This window comes from Eremothecium cymbalariae, chromosome 5 (assembly GCF_000235365.1).
Source record: "Eremothecium cymbalariae DBVPG#7215 chromosome 5, complete sequence".
NCBI lineage: Eukaryota > Fungi > Ascomycota > Saccharomycetes > Saccharomycetales > Saccharomycetaceae > Eremothecium > Eremothecium cymbalariae.
Window position 1 is genome coordinate 805,176 of NC_016453.1, and position 23,934 is coordinate 829,109.

Consider the following 23,934-nt stretch of genomic DNA (forward strand, 5'->3'; position numbering starts at 1 on the left):
GGTGGGGTATGGGCATGGAGCATGGTTATATTGCAGCTACCAGGGTACAGCAGATCGGTGGTCTACCCGGGAAAAAATGGCGAGGTGACGGTAACAAGTTTTACAGAAGAAGGTTTTGGTTTGTTGCAGTAAGTTTGGGACGGTCGAGGGGCCGGGAATTCTGGGGGAAATGGAGCTGGCGGGGGTTGAAAGTCATATAGATCCTATATCAATTATGGTATAGAGGCTAGGGAAGAAGAAAAAAATATTGGTGATGATTATACTATTTTGGTAAATGTGTTTAATCTTGGGCCGTAAATAGTTGGATTATAAAAATTGAGTGGGAATAGTAATAGTAGTATTATTATTAAAGTACAAGATAGAGTTGAGTGATATATACTAGGTACTTGTTCTTGAAACAGCTTTAAAAAAAGCAAAAAATAGACTAGAGCAGGGGGGGGCTTGTTTGAATCTTGGGCAGTTGCGTGACGGATAAATAAAGCGCAATAGAATAGGTGGATTTGAGCGGGACCACAGTAGCCGAGTGAGTGGGAAAGATGTCGTCGCAGTTAGAGAGGCAGGGTAGTCGGATTGCGAAGAGAAGAAGAATCACACGGGCGTGCGATGAGTGCCGGAAGAAGAAGGTCAAGTGTGATAACAGGCATCCGTGTATCCACTGCACAGTTTATTCATACGAGTGTACGTACAATCAGCCTGCGCGGCGAACGGGGGGGAACAAGAATAGCGAGGGAGGGGAGAATGTGTGTAGGGGCAATAGAGGGGTCAAGATGGGCAACGATGGGGGCGATGGGATGGCAGTGACCGGAAAGGGGTCGGTTTCGAAGGTGAAGAGCCTGCAGGCGAAGGTTGTCAAGTTTGAAAGCCTGCTTCAAGAGATGTTTCCGGGGTTAGTGGATGAAGTGAGTGTTGATACTTTTGATGTGGCGAGGTTTGGGAAGGTTTTGAGGAAATACCTTCGGAAGGGAGTAGATGTGACACAGTTAGTTGACGAGTACAAATTGGCATTACCGGTTCAGCAGGGTAAAGCGACGGTTTCCGAGCAGGAGCGTGAAGCGCTCAATTTAGACGAATCTTTGAGTCCATCAGAGAATTTTGTCCAATATCACCGGATTAAGCGCAACAATCTTATTCTACCGCCCAAGCTTGTCGCTATTGAGTTTGTAAACCAACTATGGGGTACTAGTTGCTTATTTTTTAGATTTTGCCACAGGCCGACGTTTTTAAAGAAACTGGATGAACTTTATGATATGGATTCAGAGACGTATGGTGTTAGACAATTGCTTTTCTTGCCGCTATGCTACGCGGTTCTGGCAGTTGCTGCATTGGTTTTGAGCTCTACCTTAGCCAAAAATAAGGATGTTAATCCAAACTGTAAGTTTAAGGAATATTTGCAAGATGAAGGCCATCGGTATTTCCTTGCTGCAAAGAATTTGATAGATATAGCAAATACACAAAGCCTGGAAGCAATCCAGACATTATGTCTGCTCTTCATGTTCGCTCAATGCTCTGCGAGGCCATCCGCCGGCTACATGTATCTTAGTCTGGCTATGAAATCGGCTTTGAGGGAAGGTTTACATCGTAATCTAACTCCAGAAGCATCCATGAGCTTTTCTCCAATAGAGATTGAGATGCGGAAACGAGTGTTCTACACAATCTACCGCATGGATGTGATGTTAAATACAATGCTGGGCTTGCCGAGAAGTATTTCAAAAGAAGATTTTGATCAAGAGTTACCCTTAACAATAAGCGATAGTTGTATCACTGAGGAGGGTATACTTCGAAATAAAGGATCTGACATCTTAGGTTCGACTGGCGTTACCAACCAGCATACGAAACTAGTCATGATCATGGATGAAATTGCCAATACGCTGTATTCTCCAAGACTTGATAACGTCGTATCTCATTCTGTTATATCAGACCTCGAATTGAAATTGAGAGCTTGGCTAGATCAGCTACCTCCAGAATTGGTTCCTGGACTCAAGGATGCACCTGATAGATACATTGCTGCGAATAGACAACTGCATTTTTCCTTTTTATATGTGCAAATCATGCTGTATTGCCCTTTCATTCATTACTTATCGCCAATAACTCCACAGTCTAATACCCTATCGATTCAAAGAGCTCATAATTGCGTTTCAGTTGCGCGAACAGTGGTATCACTATCCCAAGAAATGTTGCAAAAGAATATTATATCTGGTTCTTCATGGTTCTGCATATATGCAATTTTCTTTGGAGTTTCGTGCCTGATTAATTATATACATGGGGCTTCACCTAAAGATAAGGAGTCTATTGAAGAATACAAACAAATAATGAATGAGATTGAAATCGGGAAGACTATTCTACTTCAATTGAAGCGTACCTCCAGCGCCGCAACACGTATACACAATATTTTGCTCACATTGTTTAAAACTTTCAACTTGAGAACAAAGTCTAATATTAACAACACTATCACGGAATTTGTATCAACAATACCAAAAACAAAAACTAAATTAGAATCGGACAATGCAGATACTTTAGATAGGGGTGATGATATCAATGGAAGCCATAAACCACAGCATGTTCCTAAAACTGAGCCTAATCTACCAATATGGCAACAAGCCTATGACTACGTTCCTGCTACGACTCAGGAGTTGCCTCATACTAACCCAAATAATGTTTCTACTTCAACTACTGTGTCCGTTGATGGGGAATCTATGATAGCTACTGTTTCTACATCAGGCACAAGTTTAACCAACTACAGCTCAGAGTTTGGCACCTCGTTACCCCCGCTTGATGCGGGAATTCCGGAGCACGTAGCAAATCAGGCACCTCTATCAGACCCTTCATATAATTACCCACACCGCGAAACTTTTAATAATGGTTTCTACCCATCGGAATTATTTGATCAACTGGATGATCAATTCTTTGGAAAATATATACCACCCTATAAATACCAAACATCTGTATTTGCAAGCTTTCCTTCGGAGGAGCCTACGATAGAAAAGCCTTCAGATGACAGTCAAAATAGAATGCTATAAACAATACACTCATGTAAATAAGTAACCACTAACAAATCAACAGATGCCCCTCAATCTGATATCAGTAACAGAGAAATTAGATTTACTTCTATATGCACTGTCATTAATTGTATTTTTAACACATAATCTAAGTTTTTTGATCCGATTTAATCGGACTTTTTTAGGTTTAGTAGAGAGATGTAGAGAAATGCATTAAAATCCAAATGAAAAAAAGATAAACTATAAAAAATATACGTAAATTACATAGTGCATTTATGGATGCGGAAACAATAAAAACTATATGACAAAAAACCAAATTGTATACTCTTTTCATTTTAGGCAATTAATATTATTGCCTTTTAGGAGGGTGTTTAGGAGTATGTATTAGGAAACTCACTTTGGAAGACGTCGATGCTCCACCTACACCTCCACCGCCAGTAGGCGGACTTCTCAATGCAGAGCCTTGTTGTTGTGTAGATTGACGACTAGCGTTATGCTGTGCCATATCATCAACTCTATGTTCAATGATTGTAGGAGATCTACTAACTGTAAATGTTGACATCTCTGGGACCATTCTTACCTGGGCACTCTGTGTCCTTCTGTGTCCTCTATGAAAGCTGGGAGTAGATGATGATGGTGAGACATATGCAGCAGACTTTAGAACAGGACTGTTTGGATACATGAATCTGCTGTCGCCATGTACTGAGGCCACCAATTCGTTTTGTGGGGGAGCTTTTGGTTGTTGGTGTTTTGATAATAATCCAGGAAGCGTTCCAGCGGGATGTGCCATGTGTGTGCGCGGGCTCAAGAATTGAGTTATGGGCCCAATTTTTATCCTACGGGATTCCAGGGAGGCTTCTGAAGGGATTGTATCAACATGATGCGTTGGTGGTCCAAATGGAGGTTGGGAAGCTGAAGGAAATGTATAATTAGAACTCATTGCTATAGGTCCTGGATATCTTGGAGACGATGTTGATTCTTGATATTGTTGCTGTTGTTGTTGCTGTTGTTGTTGCTGCTGCTGTTGTGGTTGATGATGATGATGATGATGATGTTGTTGTTGTTGATGTGGTTGCTGTTGATGTGGTTGCTGTTGCTGCTGTTGCTGCTGCTGCCCATGTTGTGGTATGGATGGAGTCCACCTCTGGGGCATTTGAGGTAATAAACACGCTTGCTGAGTAGGTGACTCATGAATGTAAGTATTCCCCAACTCTGAATGGTACCGGCGATGGCGCGTACTGGGAGCAGAAACGGATAGTCCTACTGGTGGCTTGGATTCCAACTTTTTGCGTTTCCTGTCGTGAAGTTCATGAGTTATAATTTGCGGCGCCGTAGTTTCCGGTTCAGAAACCGTATCTGTATTATAAGGTATAGTAGGATTGGCTGAAGAAGAACTAGTAACCCCTGTATTTCCGATAGCTGTAGATGCCTGCAACATTTTATCAAAAGTAGCTAACGGGAACTTTGAATCAATCAGTTTAGTTAGAATTTCATCAATCTTATTCAAATTATCACGTTTGAGAGACTCCAACCGTAAACGCTCATTAGTAAGCCTCAGCTCAATGTATTCTCGTAGAATATTATCGTCAATTTCTTCTACCATTTCTAGTTCCCCGTGTTTTCTCACCTTGGCCATTGTGCGATCTCCATCAACACTGCTGAGAAGTCCTAATTCCCGACAGATCTTAACCTTATAACTAACACCAGAAGATGACACACCAGCGCTCGTAGCCGTAGTTGCTGCAGAACTAACAATTGGTTGATCCCCAATTAAACTGTTATCCTCATCCTCAGTACTTTCGTCGTTCAACGTACTATCGTTTTTCTGATTAGCCATTGTTTTTCTATTTATACTTGAAATGTTCCGAGTCCTATTATTGACTAGTGGTGTGTGAAAGAAGCAAACAGAAAACCTCCAGGTAAAATTGAGATGCTCACTCCGTCTAATCGCTAACCTCTGTAAGACTCTATGTATATGCGTGTATATGCTTCTTCAATAGGGAATGAAAGGGAGAGGGGGTGGCCAGAAGAGGGGGTGGCCAGAAGAGGGGCTGAGGAGGGAGACCTTGGGATATGAACTGCAAATTGGCTACCCAGAATATAGAGGAAAACTGGTATTCAGATCGGGTCTAAAGTTAGCAGTAAGAAAAGAACTGGACAACTGAATGGTTTTTTGTTTATCGAAGGTTTCCCTTTTCAGGACACGCAGTTTTAGATGTATCTTTGCTGCTTGACCAAAAACTTTGATGACTAGATGTAATACGGCGTCCACACTTATCACCTCAGAGCTTTTGACTTTTATTACCACTTGCGATGGTATGCTTTTTCTATTGAACAATTAAAGTTGTATTTATTTTATACCTATAAAGGGAGGACGAATTCGAGAGGCAAAGAAAAGTACGATAGAAAGTTTAAAGAAAGTACAGGCACATATTACAGAACAAGTAGATAAGAAAAAGGAGTAGGCGGGTTTTCTCTAGAATAGGTTCGTTTCTTTGTAAGAGTGAATAGATTACACTAATAAGCTCGTGGTTGAATAATATATTTTTGTTTAGAATCAATGATTGAGAATCGAAGATTGGCTAGAAGGGTTCGTCGAGCGGATTACAGTTGGAAACGGAGCTTACAAAAAGCGCTGTAGGAAGAGTATAATAATGTAAAGAGAGTTTTTATGATTTTAGTAGAGCAAAAGTGACTATAGAGCAGGAATATAAATGTATGTAAATTGTGCAGGGTCGAGGCATGCATATTCGGTTGTCATGTTAAGCAACTGCGAGATTTGTCTAGCATGAAAAATAAAGCGACGAAGACGGATCGGTATAATAACGCCATCGATTAAAATTGGAAAATAAAAGTGTTCGTAGTAACAGGATGATAAGTTTATGTTTTCTGCATTCGATTCTGGATTTTAAGCTTTGGGTGAATTTCAAGGAAAGAAGGCGAATCACTGGATGACGAATTAGTGCATTTAGCTAAATAGGGATCACAGATATATATATATGTATATATATATAATATATATGCATCCTCTGAAGGCCCAAGTGAAAAAATTTAAATAGAAAAAAAGATCGTTATCTAATAGTACCATTTCGTAGTAAGGTTTGGAGTTTAAAGGGTCTGATGGATATTGGGACACCGACCACAAATGTCCAAATCTTTTGGATTATTATACATGCAAAATTGTTCCTGAATAAGGGAGTCAGTGGAACATTTATGCAGAAAAGGTAATAGTAGAAGACGTGACGAAAATAAAACAACGGGCTGGTTGGTTGAAGAACGAAGGCAATAATAATAGTAGTAATAAATGGTGATATTGATGGAGATGGAGATGGAGATGGTGGTGACAAGGCAATGAGGAGTCTTAAAAGAAATTTAGCATTAAACAGCTTAAAACAATCAGGATACAGGGACATACTTTTAAACTAAATAGCTCAATTGTATAGGACGAAGTGTGCCTTACCACGGGTGACACCGACAGTACAGCCATCCTTACTGTAGCCGTTGTATAGACCGTTTTCGTAGTAACATTCGCCCGAGACAACTGAGTGTGCATCTGCAGCGACGATCTTCACCTTGAAATTCAAAGGCTTGCGGTTGTTAGGGTTTGGAATCAAAGACAAGTAGGCAATTCCATCAATGTAACCAGCACCAAAGTTCAATGGGGACCAGTTACCAATGCCAGAACCTTCGGTACCCCATACACAGCCTTCCTCGACAGGAACCCCTGCGTCGTTAACGTAAAACTGAGCAGAGGTCTTCAAACCACGCCATTTGTAGTAGGTATCCTCGTTGACGACAGTCAATGGCAAACTCTTACCAGGTTCGACTACAGTAGGAACAACCATGTTTTCGCAACCTGGATAGTCAGTCTTGCAAATACTGACCACATCGTCCAATTTGTTGATAACATCAGCTTTGTCAACACCCCATTCACACAGGTAGTCTGTATTTTTGTTGGAACGATACAAGTACCCATTCTTACATAGTAGACCACCAACAGATCTACCATCCTCAGGCTGTTCGCTAGGCCACTGCGTTTTAGACATGCCTGCCTGACAGGCATAAGAACAGTAGGCACCCTCGGTACATTTACCACCAGTAGAGGTGTCGGGGTGCTCAATTCCAGACCAACCGCCAAAGGGCAACCAGTCTAAAGAAACAACACCTTCTCCCTCCGGAAACTGCTTACATGGAACAACGCCGTCCTTGAACGGCTTCCTTGGGTCGGCAAATGCAGCCAAGTCACCAAAAATGTTACTGTACGAGTTCGATGAGCCAGTAGAGGAAGGCTTTGAGTGAGACGAAGTCGACGAGTAATCGTAAGACGAACTGGCAGGCGAAGATGGACTGGAAGATGAAGGTGAAACATGAGATGACGATGAGCGAGAAGAACCATTACTTGAAGATGGGGCAGAAGATGGGGAAGATGGGGCAGAAGTTGGAGAAGATGGGGAAGATGGGGAAGATGGGGAAGATGGGGCAGAAGTTGGAGAAGATGGGGAAGAAGATGGAGCAGAATATGACGAATCAGAAGATGAAGACGGAGTCGAATATGAATTGGAAGACGAAGTAGAAGACGGAGTCAAAGAAGACATGGCAAAAATAGTCTGACCATGACCATTCACAGTGATAGTTTCGTACACGTACTCAACAGCAATAGCCCTTCTGTGCTTGTGACCAACAGTTGTGGTCGTACATTCCTCCTCATTCTTCTGAACACCCTGAGGCAAAGCAACCACTGCAGCAGCAGACCCTATCAAAGATAAGGCTAAACTAGACAAAACCTTCATTTCTGAGCGATTGACCGGGACTGCAAACAAAATCTGTTAGTAACCTATATCAAAATGCACTCACATAACCCGTTCTCATAAGTTGTTTTTAAGCCACTCACCTTACTGCCCCCGTTCCAAGTTCACCAACAGTCAACCAGCTCTGTTCCTTCCCCACCCCACGCACGTATCCATACGAAACATAGAACACATAGCTCTACATTCTATGGATAAAAAACCAGCAAACACAACCATCAGAAAAACCAACTAGCTCTATCTGTCTAAACCCCAAACAAATAGTGCATACTTGAGCCGGCTCCCCAGCCAATGAACCGGAAGGCGAAAGAGAACAGCCATGCGTGTGCGCCAGCCATTACCCTTTCCGGAACCCAGACAGAAATTCCCGCAACGCACCTGCCCGCTGCGCAATCTCGCGTCTGCATTCCTTCAGCTAGACGCATGCTCGAGAAAAAAACAAACGCACTGCTCGAGGAAACTGCCAGTCCAGAAACGATCAATTACCGCCTCGAGCAATAACGCCCTATCCAGTAAGTCGATCGTCATGCCTACTATAAGTAAAAGCCCCCCCCCCCCCCCCCCCCCCCGCCACAAAAACCTTACCGGATGGAACGCTGGTCGCCGATTCTGCATACGCTCTGATAACGACTATCATCACACCTGACAAGAACCGGCTTCGTTCTCACAACGGAATTGTAGCTTGGTGAACCTGTTAAAGGGACCTTTTGAAACAACTTAGAAAACCATAATCAGTTCATAATTAAAAAAAACATACGCTTAGACTCTTGATTTCTTTTAAATTCTTTTTTTCTTACGAATAACTAATGTGTTCTTTAATACAATATAAGCTTGAAACTGCTAATAAAACTAAAGGAATAAAAGGAGCGTACAGTAGTTGGAACAATAGATTTTTCTTTATTTGCTAAAAGGAAGGAAGGTATAACAGTTAGATGTCTTTTTCAAGCTCTGGGATATATATGTATTTGTTAGCTTTGGTTCTCTTTATACTTTTTGTAAAGGAGGGAGGAGAAATCTAAGTTTAGTTGCCACTTTATAACAAAAAAGGTAGAAAAAAAGGAATAGCTGTTTCATTCAGGTTTGAGTGTCGTATTTGCTTTCTGTTAGCTGTTCTCACGTTTTCAGAGTTACCAGATCTAGGAGGAGTAGCTGACGCCGCAGCATTTTTTGGCGACCACCAAGATTCGAAAGTTTTACCGGTCGGAACTACACAGCCTTCTTTACGATAGATACCAATACTGATCATGTGATTAATAATGTATACGAAATAACATTAGATTCTGTTATATAGTGGGGAGAAAGATGTGGGTAGCACAGTGGATTTATTCAATCCTTCTTTCTCTTATTAATAGCGTCGTAGGCGGGCTGGGTGTTAAATTTCTTGTACATGCCGTATTCTATTAATTTGACTGGGAAGAGTCTAGTAATCCATAAGAAGATGGATGCACTAGTACCTCTGTAGACATCAACAGGGTCCGCAGAGGATAGCGCATCTTTAACAAGCTTTTGCGCGTAGATGTTGGCAGGCATTGGATTGTTATTTTTGACCATATTTCTGCGTTCTTCCAGAAGCTTGATGCCTTCTGGTGTTGCAAATAGGCTGTCCTCTGGGATAGAGTTTTTTGAGTTACTGATGTTGGTTCCCACAAAGCCAGTGATAGCATTGATAACCTTAACGCCTAAGGGTCTCATTTCGAGATGCAGCACATGTGCGTATTGGTGGATAGCAGCCTTAGTACTGGCGTAGACGCTAGAAAAGGGGGTGGCGACGACTCCGGCCATGGAACCAGTGAAGATAATCACTCCCTTTGCATTAATTACCAAGGTAGCCAATTCTTTAGTCATATTCATAGATCCAAAAACGTTGACCTTGAAGCATTGCTCTATTTGGTCGTTTGTAACGTCGGTTGCTGCGACCACGCAGCCTTGGCCTGCATTGTTGAATAGTAGGTGCAGTTTGCCATCGGGTAAAGACTTCTCCAAGCGTTCACGGAACGCTTTGATTTCATCCGGTTCAGAGACATCCAACTTTACACCGATAACTTTCTCGATACCATATTTTTGCTCGAGAGGCTCGAGAGGAGCGGTTCTCCTTGATGCTGCGTAGACAACGTAACCTTTTCCAGCTAATTCGTCTGTGATTGCATATCCAATTCCCGAGGATGCACCAGTAACAACTGCGTATTTTGTTTCAGTCATCTTAAGTCACTTGTGATGATATACGTAAAATGGGTTGACCAACTACAGATATAAAAGGTAATTATATTCCAACCTCTGGATCAGGACCCAAAGTATATATACATATATATATACATATATACATATACATATATATGTATATATGTGTAAGCCTCGCTCCCTTTTTAATTTGAGCACCTAATTTCCACTGAAAAGAGGAGAACCGTTTTCCGTTGTGGGGTCAAGGAAGCGGATGACTAGTTCAGGAATTGAATGAATTGGGTATCAGTGGACTGCCTCAATTTAGGATCTTCCCAGACAAAGGGTGGATTTAATCAGCACAGCCCTTGATCCATATATTTCTACTAGAACATAAAATGATATGAAGTAACGGAAATAAAGTTAAATAACAGTGTATGGATAAATAATAAATCAGTAAATCTATATAGATATATGCTTATAGCGCAACTATATAATTTTCGGTTGCATGATGTATATATATACATCATATGATTGGTCAATAATCTTTTGATTCGATTAGATTTTTATTTCTTTTTAAAACTGAAGACATGATGATACAAGTATACAGCAGTCGCTGTAACCACATCAACCGAGACTATTCATTGGCCAAAGACATCCTTCAAGAAAGCTTGTTCTTCAGCATTATGTAGAGCTTTGGAACCCGCAGCGACTGCTCCATTTGGATTTCTGCCGGCGTATCTCACCTCGAAGTTGGAGTATTTGTCAGTTTCTTTCAAGGTAGTCTGTATTCTTGGAGAAACAAACGCCCAGGAACCCATATTGAAAGGCTCTTCTTGACACCAGACGATGTCTTCTAGGTTTGGATAGGAGTTTAAGATGTCACGCAACTGGTAGAATGGGAATGGATGTAACTGTTCGATCTTCAAAAATGCAGTAGTTCTGTCACCAATCGTCTCACGTTTTTTATGAAGGGCTGTGAACACTTGACCAGTGAGCAACACCAATCTCTTCGTTTCCTCTTTGGTACCGATTGTTTTACCGTGCTCTGCATCTTCGATGATCCATTGGAAGCCCCCATCGGTAAATTCTGACAAGTCAGATCTGGCCAATGGGTGACGTAACAATTGTTTGGAGAAGAATAACGCCAATGGCTTACGGAATTGACGATGCTGCTGTCTTCTTAGAATATGGAACAAATTAGCTGGAGTGGTTGGGTAAGCCACTTGGAAGTTACAATCCTGATGTTCTCTTTGAGATTTTTCTTCAGTAGGGAAATATCTTGGGTCTTCATTAGTCAATTGCAAGAATCTTTCCAAACGGCCACTTGAATGTTCAGGTCCTTGACCATCGTAGCCATGTGGCAAAGACAAAACCAACCCAGAACGTTGCTTCCATTTAGTTTCAGCCCCAGCAATGAACTGGTCAATGATGACTTGTGCTGTATTTGCAAAGTCACCGAACTGAGCTTCCCACATGACAAAGTAATCCGGAGAGGTCAACGAATAACCGTATTCAAAACCCATACAGCCATATTCAGATAAGGAGGAGTTGCAGATAGTGAAGTCAGCTTGATCCTTCGAAATGTGCTGAAGTGGGGTATAAGTATTTTCAGAGTTTTGGTCGTGTAAAACAGCGTGCCTTTGGGAGAAGGTGCCTCTTTCAACATCTTCACCAGACACTCTAATATCATAACCATCTAATAACATTGTTCCAAACGCCAACGCCTCACCAGTGGACCAGTCAATACCCTTTTCGCCATCAATAGCTTTCCCTCTAGAAGTTAAAATTCTCTTCAAGTTTTTGTGGACTTCAAAATCTTTTGGCCAGCTCGAAATAACCTTACCAATCTTTTTCAATATCTTCCCATCAACGTTAGTTGGATTGTGGGGTAAAATTTCAGTTGCCAACTCTTTTGGAGATTTGAAGTCCTCCCAAGCAGCAGTTAACCATTCCCTAGATGTAGGTTTATAGTCTTTGGCCTTTTCAAACGCTTCTTCAAATAAACCCCAAACCCACTTTTTATGGTCATCAATCTCCTTTTTGGTCATTGAGCCTTCGGACAATAATCTCTCAGAGTAAGTATCCATTACAGACTGTTGTTTGGCAACTCTTTTGTACATTAGGGGCTGAGTGAAGGATGGCTGATCTGTTTCATTATGACCATGTTTCCTCCATCCAACAACGTCAATAATAGCATCTGTATGGAAAGTTGCTCTCCATTCCGCGGCTAAATTAAAAATAAATATCACCGCCTCAATATCATTAGCATTAACATGGAAGATTGGGGCATCAATGGCCTTGGCAATATCAGATGGGTAAGGTGTGGATCTCGCAAATCTTGGATCAGTGGTAAAACCGATTTGATTATTGGTAATTACATGGATAGTACCACCAGTGGAGTACGCAGGCAAATGCTGGAACCCAATAGATTCATACACAACACCCTGCGCAGCAAAGGCAGCATCACCATGTAACAATACACCCATTGCCTTGCTGTAGGTACCGATATCCTTCTTAGAATGTTGAATGGCTCTCACCCTACCCAAAACAACTGGATATTGTGCTTCCAAATGAGAAGGGTTTGCAACCAGAGACAAATTCACATGTTTACCAGATACCGTTGGTCTCTGATAGTTCATACCCAAATGATACTTCACATCTCCAGAACCTTCGTACTCCGATGGCGTAAAAGATCCCTGGAATTCAGAGAAAATAGATTCGTTAGACTTCCGGACAACGTTGGACAAGACATTCAATCTACCACGATGAGCCATACCAAGAACAACATCCTCCACCCCAAGCTCAACCGAGCGATCTATTAACATCTTTACACCAGGAACAACCGCTTCCAAACCTTCAAGACCGAACCTTTTATCATTTGGAAATTTTGTGGATAGGAAACTCTCGAAGGACGTGGACCAAGTCAATCTGTCAAAGATTTGTTTCTTTTCCTCAATAGAATAACTGTAAGGTTTAGGGATTTCAACTCTCTCTCTTAGCCATTCACATTGTTCTCTTGAAGGGATATGAATATACTCCACACCATAACCAGAACAATAAAGCTTCTCCAAGGCTTCGATAATCTCTCTCAACTTCATACTCTTCTTGCCCTCTTTGGCAAAACGAGGCAAAATCCCTGGACCTAAAGTAATCTCATGGTCCAAATCTTTCTCAGTGAAGCCATAATGCTCCAAAGTCAACTCGCGTGGCAGCGGCTTACTCTTGTCATCCCCAAAAGAAATCTGCAAAGGATCTATATGCGCCTTCTGGTGTCCACGCACTTGATACGCCCGACAAAGCAACTGCACCTTCAGATGCACCAAAATACTCTGATCAACCTTAGACCCCATCCCAGCCGTCTCAAACGTCATTTCTTGTGGAAGACCAGGACCCGTTGGAGTAGGCACCAACGTTGGAGGAGCTACAAATGCCGACGAAGCCGGTATATTCGTATTCGACATATTCTTAAAATAAGCATCCCAGGAAACATGCACCGAACTGGGGTCCTTCTGCCACACTGCAAACATCTCATCAATATATGCTGCATTCGTAGTAGAAAGGAATGTATCTCCGCCAGCCCCACTTGCAAACTTCCTCATCCCAACCACCCCAGCTCCACCCTTAGCAATTCGTTCATTCAACAACCTTGAAAACACACCACCATGAGAAACCTTGACCCCCCTGAACATACTACTCTTTGTTATTCCTTAGACCTCCCTTCTCTCACGCAAATCTTTATCCTTCTCTTCCCAAACTAACAAAAGGAAGCGACAAAAAAAGGCTCAAGAGTAAGATAGATTATCCTGATTCTTGCTGCCTCTTAATATATTCCTGCGAAACCTATCACGACAAATACACCACCTTTCACCGGAACGCTACGTCTCAATATCCCGCTTTTATATACCACACACTTCTATTGCCCAATGCTTGCTTGTTTCCCCAAGAGTAATTCGAAGGAAATACACCTAACTCGGGCTCGACTACGGAAAAGATCGGACAACTAGACTGGTCAATGAACAAGTCACAAAAAACGGACTCTTCGTATATGCTAGCCCAGAATCAATATGCGTTTAATAAGGCCTTACTACTGCTCTAGGCCAGACGGTGTTCTTGGACCGTTGGGCGTAATGCATATTAGGTAATAGAACCTCGCGGTATGCATGCATAACCCACCTCTCATTCTGCTCCGTCTACCACGCTGCAAAACGATTGGTGCTCCTGCTGGAGCTCCCAAGGGCTTTGCCGTTTAGAGAAGCTACGCAATGACCAACAAGAGAACAGTCCGAAGACATGAAACCAGGGGAGAGCCCTGGTAAGGTAAGAGACATGACAAATGTAGTCTATAGCCTGCAGAGCAAATCTAAGAAAAAAAACGAGGAAACGTAGAATGGCTCTCACTTCTTTGAGCTCTAGTAACGTTTCCTCCCATCCTGTTTCGGGAGGACATAGGGCTATGTACAATATATATGAGCACACACATGAAACAATCCCTCTAATGTACAAAACGATGCTAAAAATAGCACATTTGTGGTTTGTGGTGGGTGGGACCATGAATCTTCTTTTTTTAAGCTTCTTGTTCAATCACTCCCTTTTCGGAAACATAGATACCATCCAAGAACTTTCTGATATCCTTGTTTCTAGCACGACATATTTGCTGGATGTCAGCAGCGTTTTGAGAGACGTTCTCAATAGAGTTACCGGACAAAACGATCTCGTCCTTTTGGTTGGTAGAAAACTCAATGGAAACACCTTCTCTGACTGGTACAAGTCTAACCTTTTTGTCACCCAAGTAGTTTCTGATCTCAATGAACTTGGCACCATCTTTCTCAACAACATTCACATTGATGGGAAAATGCGCGTAAACATATCTCATCTTGTACTTGAAACCCTTGGTCACACCAGTGATCATATTGGAGATCAACGACTTCACAGTCCTCAAAGCAGCAACATGTTTTCTGTCACCATGGTGTACAGTGATCCTAATCTGTCTGTTAGAAACCTTGGTGAAGGTAACATCAATGTGCTTCAAGTTCTTCTCCAAAGTGCCTCTAGGTCCGGTCACCTTAACCACTCTGGCCTTGATGTTGACAGTAACGCCCTCTGCGATATCCAAAACTTCGTCAGCTTGAGTGTACTTCATATTTTAATAGTATTTCTATGTATTAATCCAAGCTGCTTTGTCTGGCTGTGTGCTGTGATGCTGTTAATTAGGAGAGAAGTGAAAAAATTTCACGCTTTTTATATAGTTTGGAGAACTAAGAAGAGTCCTTTCTTTCTGGTGAAAAGTTTTCACGAAAAAATTTTTTTTCAGCAACAGTAGTGTACGGATGGACAGAGCCAAAGTAGTGATGAATGGTTGGCTTGTTGGTTGTGTGTGGCGTTTAAAGTGTGTTGCGACGATTATATTTATCATCAAGAGAATGGCGGGTATATATTATACAATTAAAGTTTAATTACGTTACACATATAGTACACTAGTGGGTTTTCTTTAACAATCCGGATCTGATGATATATTTCTCAGTGTTTAGGCATCTCCACTTTTGTAGTTTTCGAAATAATGACTTAAATACTTGGACAATTCCTCAGCATCATTGTAGACCCAGGAATCCTCTTGGTTGTAGAATTTGGCGTTTTCGAACATGGTCTCAAAATCTTGGCGAGCTGCATCCATGTTGTTGTAAAAGCCCTTTTTACTCTTTTTCAGGATGGTATCAATAGAGATGGGGTTGGATATGACTTGATAGTAGTCGGGGTAGTCCCTCTTGGATGGTAACTTTTCGAAGATGGCCGCCCGGACGTGGCCATCTACTGGGTCAGTTTCTTTTCTGAGGGTTTCCACAAACTTGAGAAGATCGTATATAACAGATGAGTTCTGAGACTTCCGACCTCTCTTTTTAGACAGAGTAGGGACAGCGGGAGATTCAGGAGCAGCAGGAGCAGCAGGAGGAGGAGGTGGTGGGGGCGTTCGATCAGTGTTCGATTTGTTCAGGCTTATTTTCACCTTGAGTTTAGGCTTCTTTGGTTCTGGATCTTCCAGTTCAGGTTTTTCGTGTTTTGAAACTTCTTCAACCTTTGATTGCTGCTCCGGATTAGGGGTAGCAGTGGCAGACCTCCTATTTCTTCTCTGTCGTTTGCCATTCATGACAGGTGCAACAGTTCCCACAGGTTCAATATTTTCTGTTTGATCTGGCTCCGCATCAGCAAGAGCAGCAGGTTCCGGAGTACCTTCAGGCATTTCATCAGGTTCCAGACCCATCTTCCTACGTTGTCTTCTTTCACGTGCCTCCCTTTTTCTCTTGATCGCATCTTCCAGAGTATCATCGTCATCATCAACTGCTTGTAACCACTGCTCTTCAGTTAATCCATCGTCATAGTACACCCTCTTTCTCTCTCTTATTCTCCCAACAGCTACTGGCTCTGTTTGCAAATGCCGAGTAATATCTTCTGCAAAAATATCTGGTAATTCGTCTACAGAAATTAACCTTGGCAATGGTTTCTTAAGTCCTCTGGCCCGTGATTCCTTCAGTTCGCGCGCAACCCGATCTCGATCCATCTTGTCAAACAATTCCTTCTCACTTTCGTCACGAGCTAGAATCTCGTTTAATTCGAGGTCATCTAACTCTGCCTGATCATCATCATCCTTTGTAGATTCACTCTCTAACAAACGACGCAAAAAGGCTTCCTGTTCCTCGGAAGTTGATTTGTTATCAAACTTACCAGCCTGAATGACCTTACCATCAATGTCCAACTTCTGCATTGCTCTCTCTAGGATGACCTCCTCAACGGAATCAGTGGTGATCAACCTCAAAATACGCACTTCATTCTTCTGACCAATTCTATGAGCTCTATCTTGTGCTTGTAAATCCTGATGGGGATTCCAATCAGTGTCGAATATAATGACCGTATCAGCAGTCTGCAAATTCAAACCTAACCCGCCAGCTCTCGTAGATAATAAGAAACAAAAGTAGTCTGAGTTTGGAGAATTAAATTGCTTTAGCATACCTGTACGATCCTCAGCTCTTGTACCACCATCCAGTCTCATATACTTCAAGCCCCGCATTCTTAAGAAATCTTCCATGATAGTCATGACTTGTGTCATCTGAAAGAACATCAAAACCCTATGACCAGTAGCCTTGAACTTTGGCAAAACACGGTCTAATAATTCAAATTTACCAGAAACTCTGTATAGAAGAGGGCCGTTTGATCCAGTTGGATTTACCACATTCTCAACCTCGTCAAAAACAAAAGGGTGGTTACAAATCTTTCTTAATTGCATAATCTTGTTGTTCAAACCTTTAATCCCACCCTTTGTTGCACCCTCGGTACCTGCACCAACAAATAAAGCATTATGATTTAACATTTGCTGGTATAATTGCTGCTGCAAGCCAGAAAGTTTACACTTAACCACTTTTTCAACCTTGTCAGGCAAATCCTTCTCAACTTCCTTTTTCAAACGACGTAGCAAAAATGGTCGTAAAACCTTATGCAATCTCCGAATGACCAACAAGGCTTCTTCTTCTGTTAGTTCTAATTTCTCTTGACCACCAGTGTTTGAAAATGGAGTGTTGAACCATTCGTCAAATGTCTTGGAAGAATTGAAGATCTTGGGAAGTACAAAGTTCAACAATGCCCATAATTCCGGCAAGTTATTTTGTAATGGAGTACCTGTTAGAATTAGTCGGTGCCTCGTTCTATAGTAGTGAGTTAGAGTATAAGACAACTTTGACTGCGCATTCTTCATTCTATGACCTTCATCAATGATCATATGAGCCCATTCATGTTTAGCTAAAAGGGAACGGTCCTTAATGATATACTCATACGTTGTTAATAAAACATCAAAATCGCCAATTCTCACTTGGTGCTGCAAGGATCTTCTCTGGTTTGGGGTACCTTTATAGACTATCGTAATTAGGCTTGGGGCCCACTTTTCAAACTCCATGGTCCAATTGGTGATCGTCGATAGAGGAACAATAACCAAGAATGGACCAGTAGTATTCTTAACTTCGTACAAATAAGTGATTAGAGAAATCGATTGGATTGTCTTACCCAAACCCATTTCGTCAGCTAAGATACCATTCAAGTGATTGTTGTACAAAGAAACCATCCACTCTAAGCCGCGCAGTTGGTATTCTTTCAAGGTACCGCCAATTAACATAGCCGGTTGCTTTGTAACCTTTTCTTTAATTCTATGTGCAACTTCATAGTAATCAATCTTCTCTCTTTCCTCGTCAGTTACTGGAGGGATTTCTTCGCCTCTTCTTAATCTTGCTTCGTGCTGCTGCACTCTAACGGCCTGTGCTAGAGAATCCAAGAAAGAATTAGTTTGCTTCAACAAATGAGTGATTCTTGTATCCTTTGTTTGGTCCAACAACTTCATATAAGCCTCTTCATCGTTGGACTTTAAAGCAGCTAAACGCTGTTTAGCCGTTCTCTCTATCCTTCTCTGCTCTTCCTTTTCCATCTGAGAATGTAAAGATGCACAAATCCTACCGAATTGGGTAGCACGTTCTCGATGGGAGGAAAAGTCTTGCTGTCTTTGTTGAATGAATTCAACAATCTGACTAACCTTTTGTCTATGTATATTACGCTCCCTCTTTCTCTTCTCCAAAAGCTGTTGCCTTTCCAACTCTTCAGCCAAACGCGCTGTTTGCGGAACAATAACTTTTGTCCGAACGTTAATGGATCTCTGAGCCGCCATGGTATATTGGGAATCACGCAAATAGGGGATAGTTTGGTGAGACTGGCTTGTCACATTGCTGATAAGTTTTTGTCTTAGTGATTTCTGCTTAGTTAGAAGCTTCAAGGCTTTCAATTCTACTAAAGCCTTGATCTTCAAGTTGTCTATACTGGAAGGAACATCATCCTTCGTGATGAACTCTAAAGCGTCATCCAAAGAATAAGTACCCAGGTTGGATGGCAAAGTCTCCAGCTCATGAATCCGCTGCGCAATCCGTGCAGATATCGTCGTCTCCGTCTTATACTCCCCCAGTTTGGAAGAGCTCTTCTGATACCCAATCGAACAAAATTTGTCCTTCAACCCAAACTTCTCTGCATTCTCATTAAAGTTGAAAGACCATTCAATTGGCTTGATGTTAGCAACTGGCTTCATCTCACTCCGCTCCTGCTGTAGAACATCCTCCAACTCCCCCAGCAAACTAGGTGGAATATCCATGTCCTTACTCAACAACTGAAGCGAAATAATTTGTTTCTTCAACAACTCCGAATCATACTCCAGCTCCTCAACCATGCTACTCCTCAACTCACTCAACCGAGCCACATACTTCTGCTGTTGATCACTTACATCAGTAAACACCTGCTCTATCGCATCAATCTCTAACCGATTCTTCTCCGGACTACCCACAATTGCCCGATACCGATACAACAACTGCTCCAACTGATCCTTCGTCTCCGGCTTTGGAATGAGAATCGCCTCAGCAAACCCCTTCTCCTTATCAACCTGCCCAGACAACTGCCCCCCTCCAACGTCCTCCATAATCGGACAATCTGTAGCTGTGCTCATTACTCCTTATATCCCTCGTTGTTCTTTGTATCAAAACTACGCCTCGAAAAAAATTTATTATTTCTACTATCCCCTACTATGTCAATTATCCCCCGCGGGTTTTTTATACCTTGTTCTCTTTCCCTCTATACCTCTATCCTCCTTCCGAGCCTCTAAGCTAACCTCTTCGCCAATCTTCCAATGAATAAAACTAATTTCTACTGACCGATTAGCACACGTAAGGGTGGGTGGCAAAAAGAAATGAAATTCTACGGCTGCCTATTATCAAATTGCTTTGCTTGAACAACCTGTTTATGCGTCGATGCTACCTCTCTGTAATTTTCTTGTTCAAACAACAACCGCTGATGTCCGCTGTAGATCACTTCGATTTGTTGTCGAGATATTTCGTGGTTGATACGATGTTCTAAGTGTTTTGATCGTTGTAGTTGGGGTTTATTTCTGTTTTGCTGAAGTTTTTTTTCCTTCCGGCAGACCGCTTTCACCGGGCCGGGTAACACTCACGTGATGGTTTTAAATTCGTTTCTTTTTTCGGAAGCTCGAGATTCTGCGTGATGGCCTGCAGGACAATGACGGTGATGAGGATGGTGATATTTGGTTTCTGGAGGGTTTTTCAGTTCTTTTTGTTCGAGAGGCAGATATTGCAGCAGATTGAGGAGAAGAGTTTTGCTTTGTTTCGCAGTTGTGGGCGGTGGACAAGCAGAGGAACAGTACAGAACAAGATATGGGACAGTACGGGAGTGATGCTAGGGCTCAGGCCAGCGGTGCGGTGCGGGATGTGTTAGAGAGTGTGCTGCCCGGGGCCGTTGGGTGCAGAGAGTTTGGTGGGAGACGCAGGAATGGGAGGGGGTCTCAAGCGGCGGTGGTTAACCGGGTACTGAGCCAGAGGGGTGTGATACAGGGGCAGGATGTGGACAGGGTCAAGAAGCAGCAGCGGGAGGAGCAGCGGAGGCGGGTGCGGAGAGAGCAGCGGTTGCGGGAGGAGCTGGAGGCGGAGGCGAAGATGGAGCGGCTTCAGCGGCACCGGTCGGCGGGGAGGATGAGTAAGGAGGAGCGGGCGTATGTTGGTGGGATGGTTCGTCGGAATGAGCAGCTGTTGCGTACGTGGGATAAGGGGGAGGAGGTTGCTGAGCTGGAGGGGCAGGTGCTGCAGGATATGCGCGGAGCTTCAGGCAAGCGGCAGAAGAGAAAGCGCGGGAGAGCGATGTGCCAGAAGAAGCAGGGCAGTAATGAGCAGCAGCTGAGGCTCACGCCTGGGCTGGCGCCTGTGGGTGCAAGCGATGAAGAGGATACGTCTGAGGGGGAGCAAGAGGGATCTGACCGGGGGTGGTGAACTTGCATTGAGGAAGTAAATATATATATATATATTCATATGTACATGTAATTTGTGGTGATTTTATCTAGGAGTCTTGGACCACACGTCCCAGTTCGTAATAAGACTGTCTGGTGTCGATGCACTGCTTGCGGACGACTCTTTTTTTATCTCCAAGAGCGACAACAAGGCCGGTGACGATATCCTCCTTAAATGGGAGGAGATAGTTCAAGGGAATGCCGTACGTGAGGGCACGAAGCATACGTAGAGACAGCAGACGGACAGTGACGGAATTGTAGTTGTCTTGGTGAATAAGTTGCAATAGTTGTGGAACCAGAGAATGAATGTGTTGGGCAACTAGTTGAGAGTTTTGTTCAATAGTGTCCATGAGAGTCTGCAATGAGGAGACTCTCACATCACTGTTTTTCAGCTCAAGCGCTTGCAGGAGTAATGGAAGGAGTTCTGAGATATAGGTGATGGTGATATCAGCTGGGGTGTTACGCAGGATGAGAGACAGCGCGGTTAAATAGTTGGATTTAATTTTCATGTCGGTTGTAGCTTTGAATCCATCAACGAGCTTAACTGCTACATAGCTGAAGAGCTTCTGTTTGTAAAGAAGTCTGACATTGTGGTTCCAGCTGATGCCCTTGACGGTGCGGAAAATTGGAGTGTCTAATACAAGGATCTCAAATAATGGGGTCACTGAGGCACTATATTCTGCTACTTGAAGTAGCTCCATGAAGAGATCTAGGTACTTAACAGCAAACGGTGAATTTTTCATGACAAGTCCCTTAGCAGCCCAGGCCATGATCTCTAGGGTAATTGTAGAACGGTTTGTAGTATAGATTAGTCCATCGACTGACTCATCATCACACCACTTATTGATCAATAGTGATATTAACTGCAAATAAGCAAGCTTTTCAAAAGACGTGATATTTGTCTCAGGGTTTCTCAACAGACTGACAACATTTTTGAGGAGATCAACATTTTCGGGAAACTCACATTTTTTGTCCAACCCAGACAATATGTTCAGGAAAACCACTGCTGATCTACTCGGTAAATTAATAATGTTCTTGTCCTGAACAAACCACTTTACCTGCTTCTCTAATTCTTCCTGGTGGGTAATTTTGTCCGACTTTAAATTCAAAGACCATAGTATGCTGGATGAAATAATGAGGTTATGATCATTTTCATAGATGCTGTTGCAGTTTAATACCAGATCGAGCAGTTTTTCGTACACAATATTTTTGAGCTCCGAACAGTGTTCAATATCGAAGAGCTTAATGTTGGAGCTCAATAAAGTATGAAGACAGGATATGAACATGAAACAATAATCCTCTGAATTGTCCATTTTTGCGACGGTACATAACTTTTCAAGAATGCCAATAACGCTTTCTTTAACAAGCTTGTGTGTAGTGGACGTAAAATCTACAATAACCTTCAAAACAGTATCTAAATTAATTTGCTCATCATTTAAACGAGGCTGGTTGACAGCTGGCTCATTAGGTAGAAGCTCCAATAGCTGTTTTAGCAATACCTCTCGAATAATATCTTCGTAGTGTTCGCTTATTACTTTCAAACCTTCAAGACAAGCAATATATATATTTTTGTTGTCATCTGTTAGGATAGTTTCAGTGAGATATTGTACAATCATAAAACCTTCTTCATGAGTCAAATATCCGTTCATTTTAACCAATTCAGTAAATTCAATAATTGACAAAGTCCTCAAGGACACTTCAACTTTAGAGGATGTCAGTGCTTTACCTAAAACCATTATGATCTCGTCCTTGTGCCCTAAAAGTTTATTGTTGGTCACTTCATGATTATGTTCTGCTTTGCCTGTTTCACCAAACACCTTAATATAAGCATCAAAAAAAAACGACAGATTTAGAATCAACAGCCTTTGCTTTGGAATATCCAATTCTTCGTTCTTAGAAAAAAAAGATGGCAGCACATTGTCCATGACCTTATTAAAAGAGGTTGCGTTCACAGAGGCAATAGAGGATAGAATGCCACAACTCTGTTTCAAATCTTTCTCATAGTCAAAGTTGGGCTTCAATTCATCGAATATGTGCGAGTAGAATTTATCAAAGACAGCCTCTCCAAAGGAAAGAAACTTTTCCGCAAGCACACTAATGACAGATAAACATTCTTTATAATTGTTAAACTCTGCCTGAGTGACCGCAGGATCTTCTGTATCGTTATTATTCATGATTTCAAATTTCAACGCTTGCCAGATCGGCAACCAATTCTCTATACATTTTTCGGCTGCAGAACTCTTAATGCACATTTTCAAAGTCAAAATCGTATCGTTTTTTACACTTGGAGAAGATGCAGTCATCTTGTCAACCAAATTGGCAAATGCATCTTCAGCAAATGTGGGGGTAGATGAAATAGCATTTCTGAGAGAGAGCTTTAAATCCTCGGTAGAAATTTTGTACGGATCATTTTTTGGGGGCTTGAACGTTATTGGGAAATAACAGAAAAGAATATCAAATAAGTCCTCCTTGAAACTATCAATATTTTGCAACATCTTACAAATATCTGAATTGAGACTAAAAGACAGCAGCAGATTCTTCGGATCTTTTTCTCCATTAGCCAACAAGATGAACGTTCTAATAAAATAATCGTTCATCAACTTATCATTGGAAATTACCGTATGGAATCGCTGCAATAAATTATCCAATATCTTAAACCCCAAGTACCGTGTAGCTGCCAAGTGACTACTAGGCTGGTATTGATCTTTAAGAATATTCAACAAAGGCATTATCTGACCGCTAGAAAAGTATCTCATCTTCACTAAAGAACTTATTCCATGGAAAATCTCCTCCAGACAGGCTGAATCATCCGTCCGATTCTTATAAAACTCAAAAACGACAAGCACATCGTTTTTCATCAACACTGTCTCACCCAAATTCGCCAATATTGACGAAAGGCATCGCATGGATTTCAACCTAGTGCCATCATCTTCCGAAGTCATGTAATCCCTCAATGAAATAACAACCTCCAGAAGCTTCACCATCTGCTTATCAATAGCATTCGCAATCTTCCTGGCCAATTTATTGGTATGCTCATTGTTGATATCCACATTCGCCAACAGCGAAACAATATCCCCATGCAACTGTTCCGTCGTATACGCCATCA

The 23,934-nt window shown here is 42.1% G+C and overlaps 9 protein-coding genes across 9 annotated transcripts; 2 read left to right on the forward strand and 7 right to left on the reverse strand.

Annotated features, from left to right (window-relative positions):
* Nucleotides 1-536: 536 nt before the first annotated feature.
* On the forward strand, nt 537-3,017 carry ASG1 (Asg1p; the record flags this gene model as incomplete). The annotated part of the gene is made up of 1 exon (XM_003646921.1): nt 537-3,017. The coding sequence occupies one exon, from the start codon at nt 537-539 to the stop codon at nt 3,015-3,017; it is 2,481 nt and encodes an 826-aa protein (XP_003646969.1).
* A 328-nt stretch (nt 3,018-3,345) lies between these two features.
* POG1 (Pog1p) lies at nt 3,346-4,833 on the reverse strand (the record flags this gene model as incomplete). Its single annotated transcript, XM_003646922.1, has 1 exon — nt 3,346-4,833. One exon carries the CDS (start codon nt 4,831-4,833, stop codon nt 3,346-3,348), a length of 1,488 nt encoding a protein of 495 aa, XP_003646970.1.
* Nucleotides 4,834-6,427: 1,594 nt separating this feature from the next.
* On the reverse strand, nt 6,428-7,786 carry SIM1 (putative glucosidase SIM1; the record flags this gene model as incomplete). The annotated part of the gene is made up of 1 exon (XM_003646923.1): nt 6,428-7,786. One exon carries the CDS (start codon nt 7,784-7,786, stop codon nt 6,428-6,430), a length of 1,359 nt encoding a protein of 452 aa, XP_003646971.1.
* Nucleotides 7,787-9,127: 1,341 nt separating this feature from the next.
* AYR1 (acylglycerone-phosphate reductase) lies at nt 9,128-10,000 on the reverse strand (the record flags this gene model as incomplete). The annotated part of the gene is made up of 1 exon (XM_003646924.1): nt 9,128-10,000. The coding sequence occupies one exon, from the start codon at nt 9,998-10,000 to the stop codon at nt 9,128-9,130; it is 873 nt and encodes a 290-aa protein (XP_003646972.1).
* A 599-nt stretch (nt 10,001-10,599) lies between these two features.
* On the reverse strand, nt 10,600-13,650 carry KGD1 (alpha-ketoglutarate dehydrogenase KGD1; the record flags this gene model as incomplete). Its single annotated transcript, XM_003646925.1, has 1 exon — nt 10,600-13,650. The coding sequence occupies one exon, from the start codon at nt 13,648-13,650 to the stop codon at nt 10,600-10,602; it is 3,051 nt and encodes a 1,016-aa protein (XP_003646973.1).
* An 875-nt stretch (nt 13,651-14,525) lies between these two features.
* Nucleotides 14,526-15,101, reverse strand: Ecym_5402 (60S ribosomal protein uL6; the record flags this gene model as incomplete). Its single annotated transcript, XM_003646926.1, has 1 exon — nt 14,526-15,101. One exon carries the CDS (start codon nt 15,099-15,101, stop codon nt 14,526-14,528), a length of 576 nt encoding a protein of 191 aa, XP_003646974.1.
* A 384-nt stretch (nt 15,102-15,485) lies between these two features.
* On the reverse strand, nt 15,486-19,481 carry STH1 (RSC chromatin remodeling complex ATPase subunit STH1; the record flags this gene model as incomplete). Its single annotated transcript, XM_003646927.1, has 1 exon — nt 15,486-19,481. One exon carries the CDS (start codon nt 19,479-19,481, stop codon nt 15,486-15,488), a length of 3,996 nt encoding a protein of 1,331 aa, XP_003646975.1.
* Nucleotides 19,482-20,202: 721 nt separating this feature from the next.
* Nucleotides 20,203-20,811, forward strand: RRT14 (Rrt14p; the record flags this gene model as incomplete). Its single annotated transcript, XM_003646928.1, has 1 exon — nt 20,203-20,811. The coding sequence occupies one exon, from the start codon at nt 20,203-20,205 to the stop codon at nt 20,809-20,811; it is 609 nt and encodes a 202-aa protein (XP_003646976.1).
* A 67-nt stretch (nt 20,812-20,878) lies between these two features.
* On the reverse strand, nt 20,879-23,932 carry MET18 (Met18p; the record flags this gene model as incomplete). The annotated part of the gene is made up of 1 exon (XM_003646929.1): nt 20,879-23,932. The coding sequence occupies one exon, from the start codon at nt 23,930-23,932 to the stop codon at nt 20,879-20,881; it is 3,054 nt and encodes a 1,017-aa protein (XP_003646977.1).
* Nucleotides 23,933-23,934: the final 2 nt, after the last annotated feature.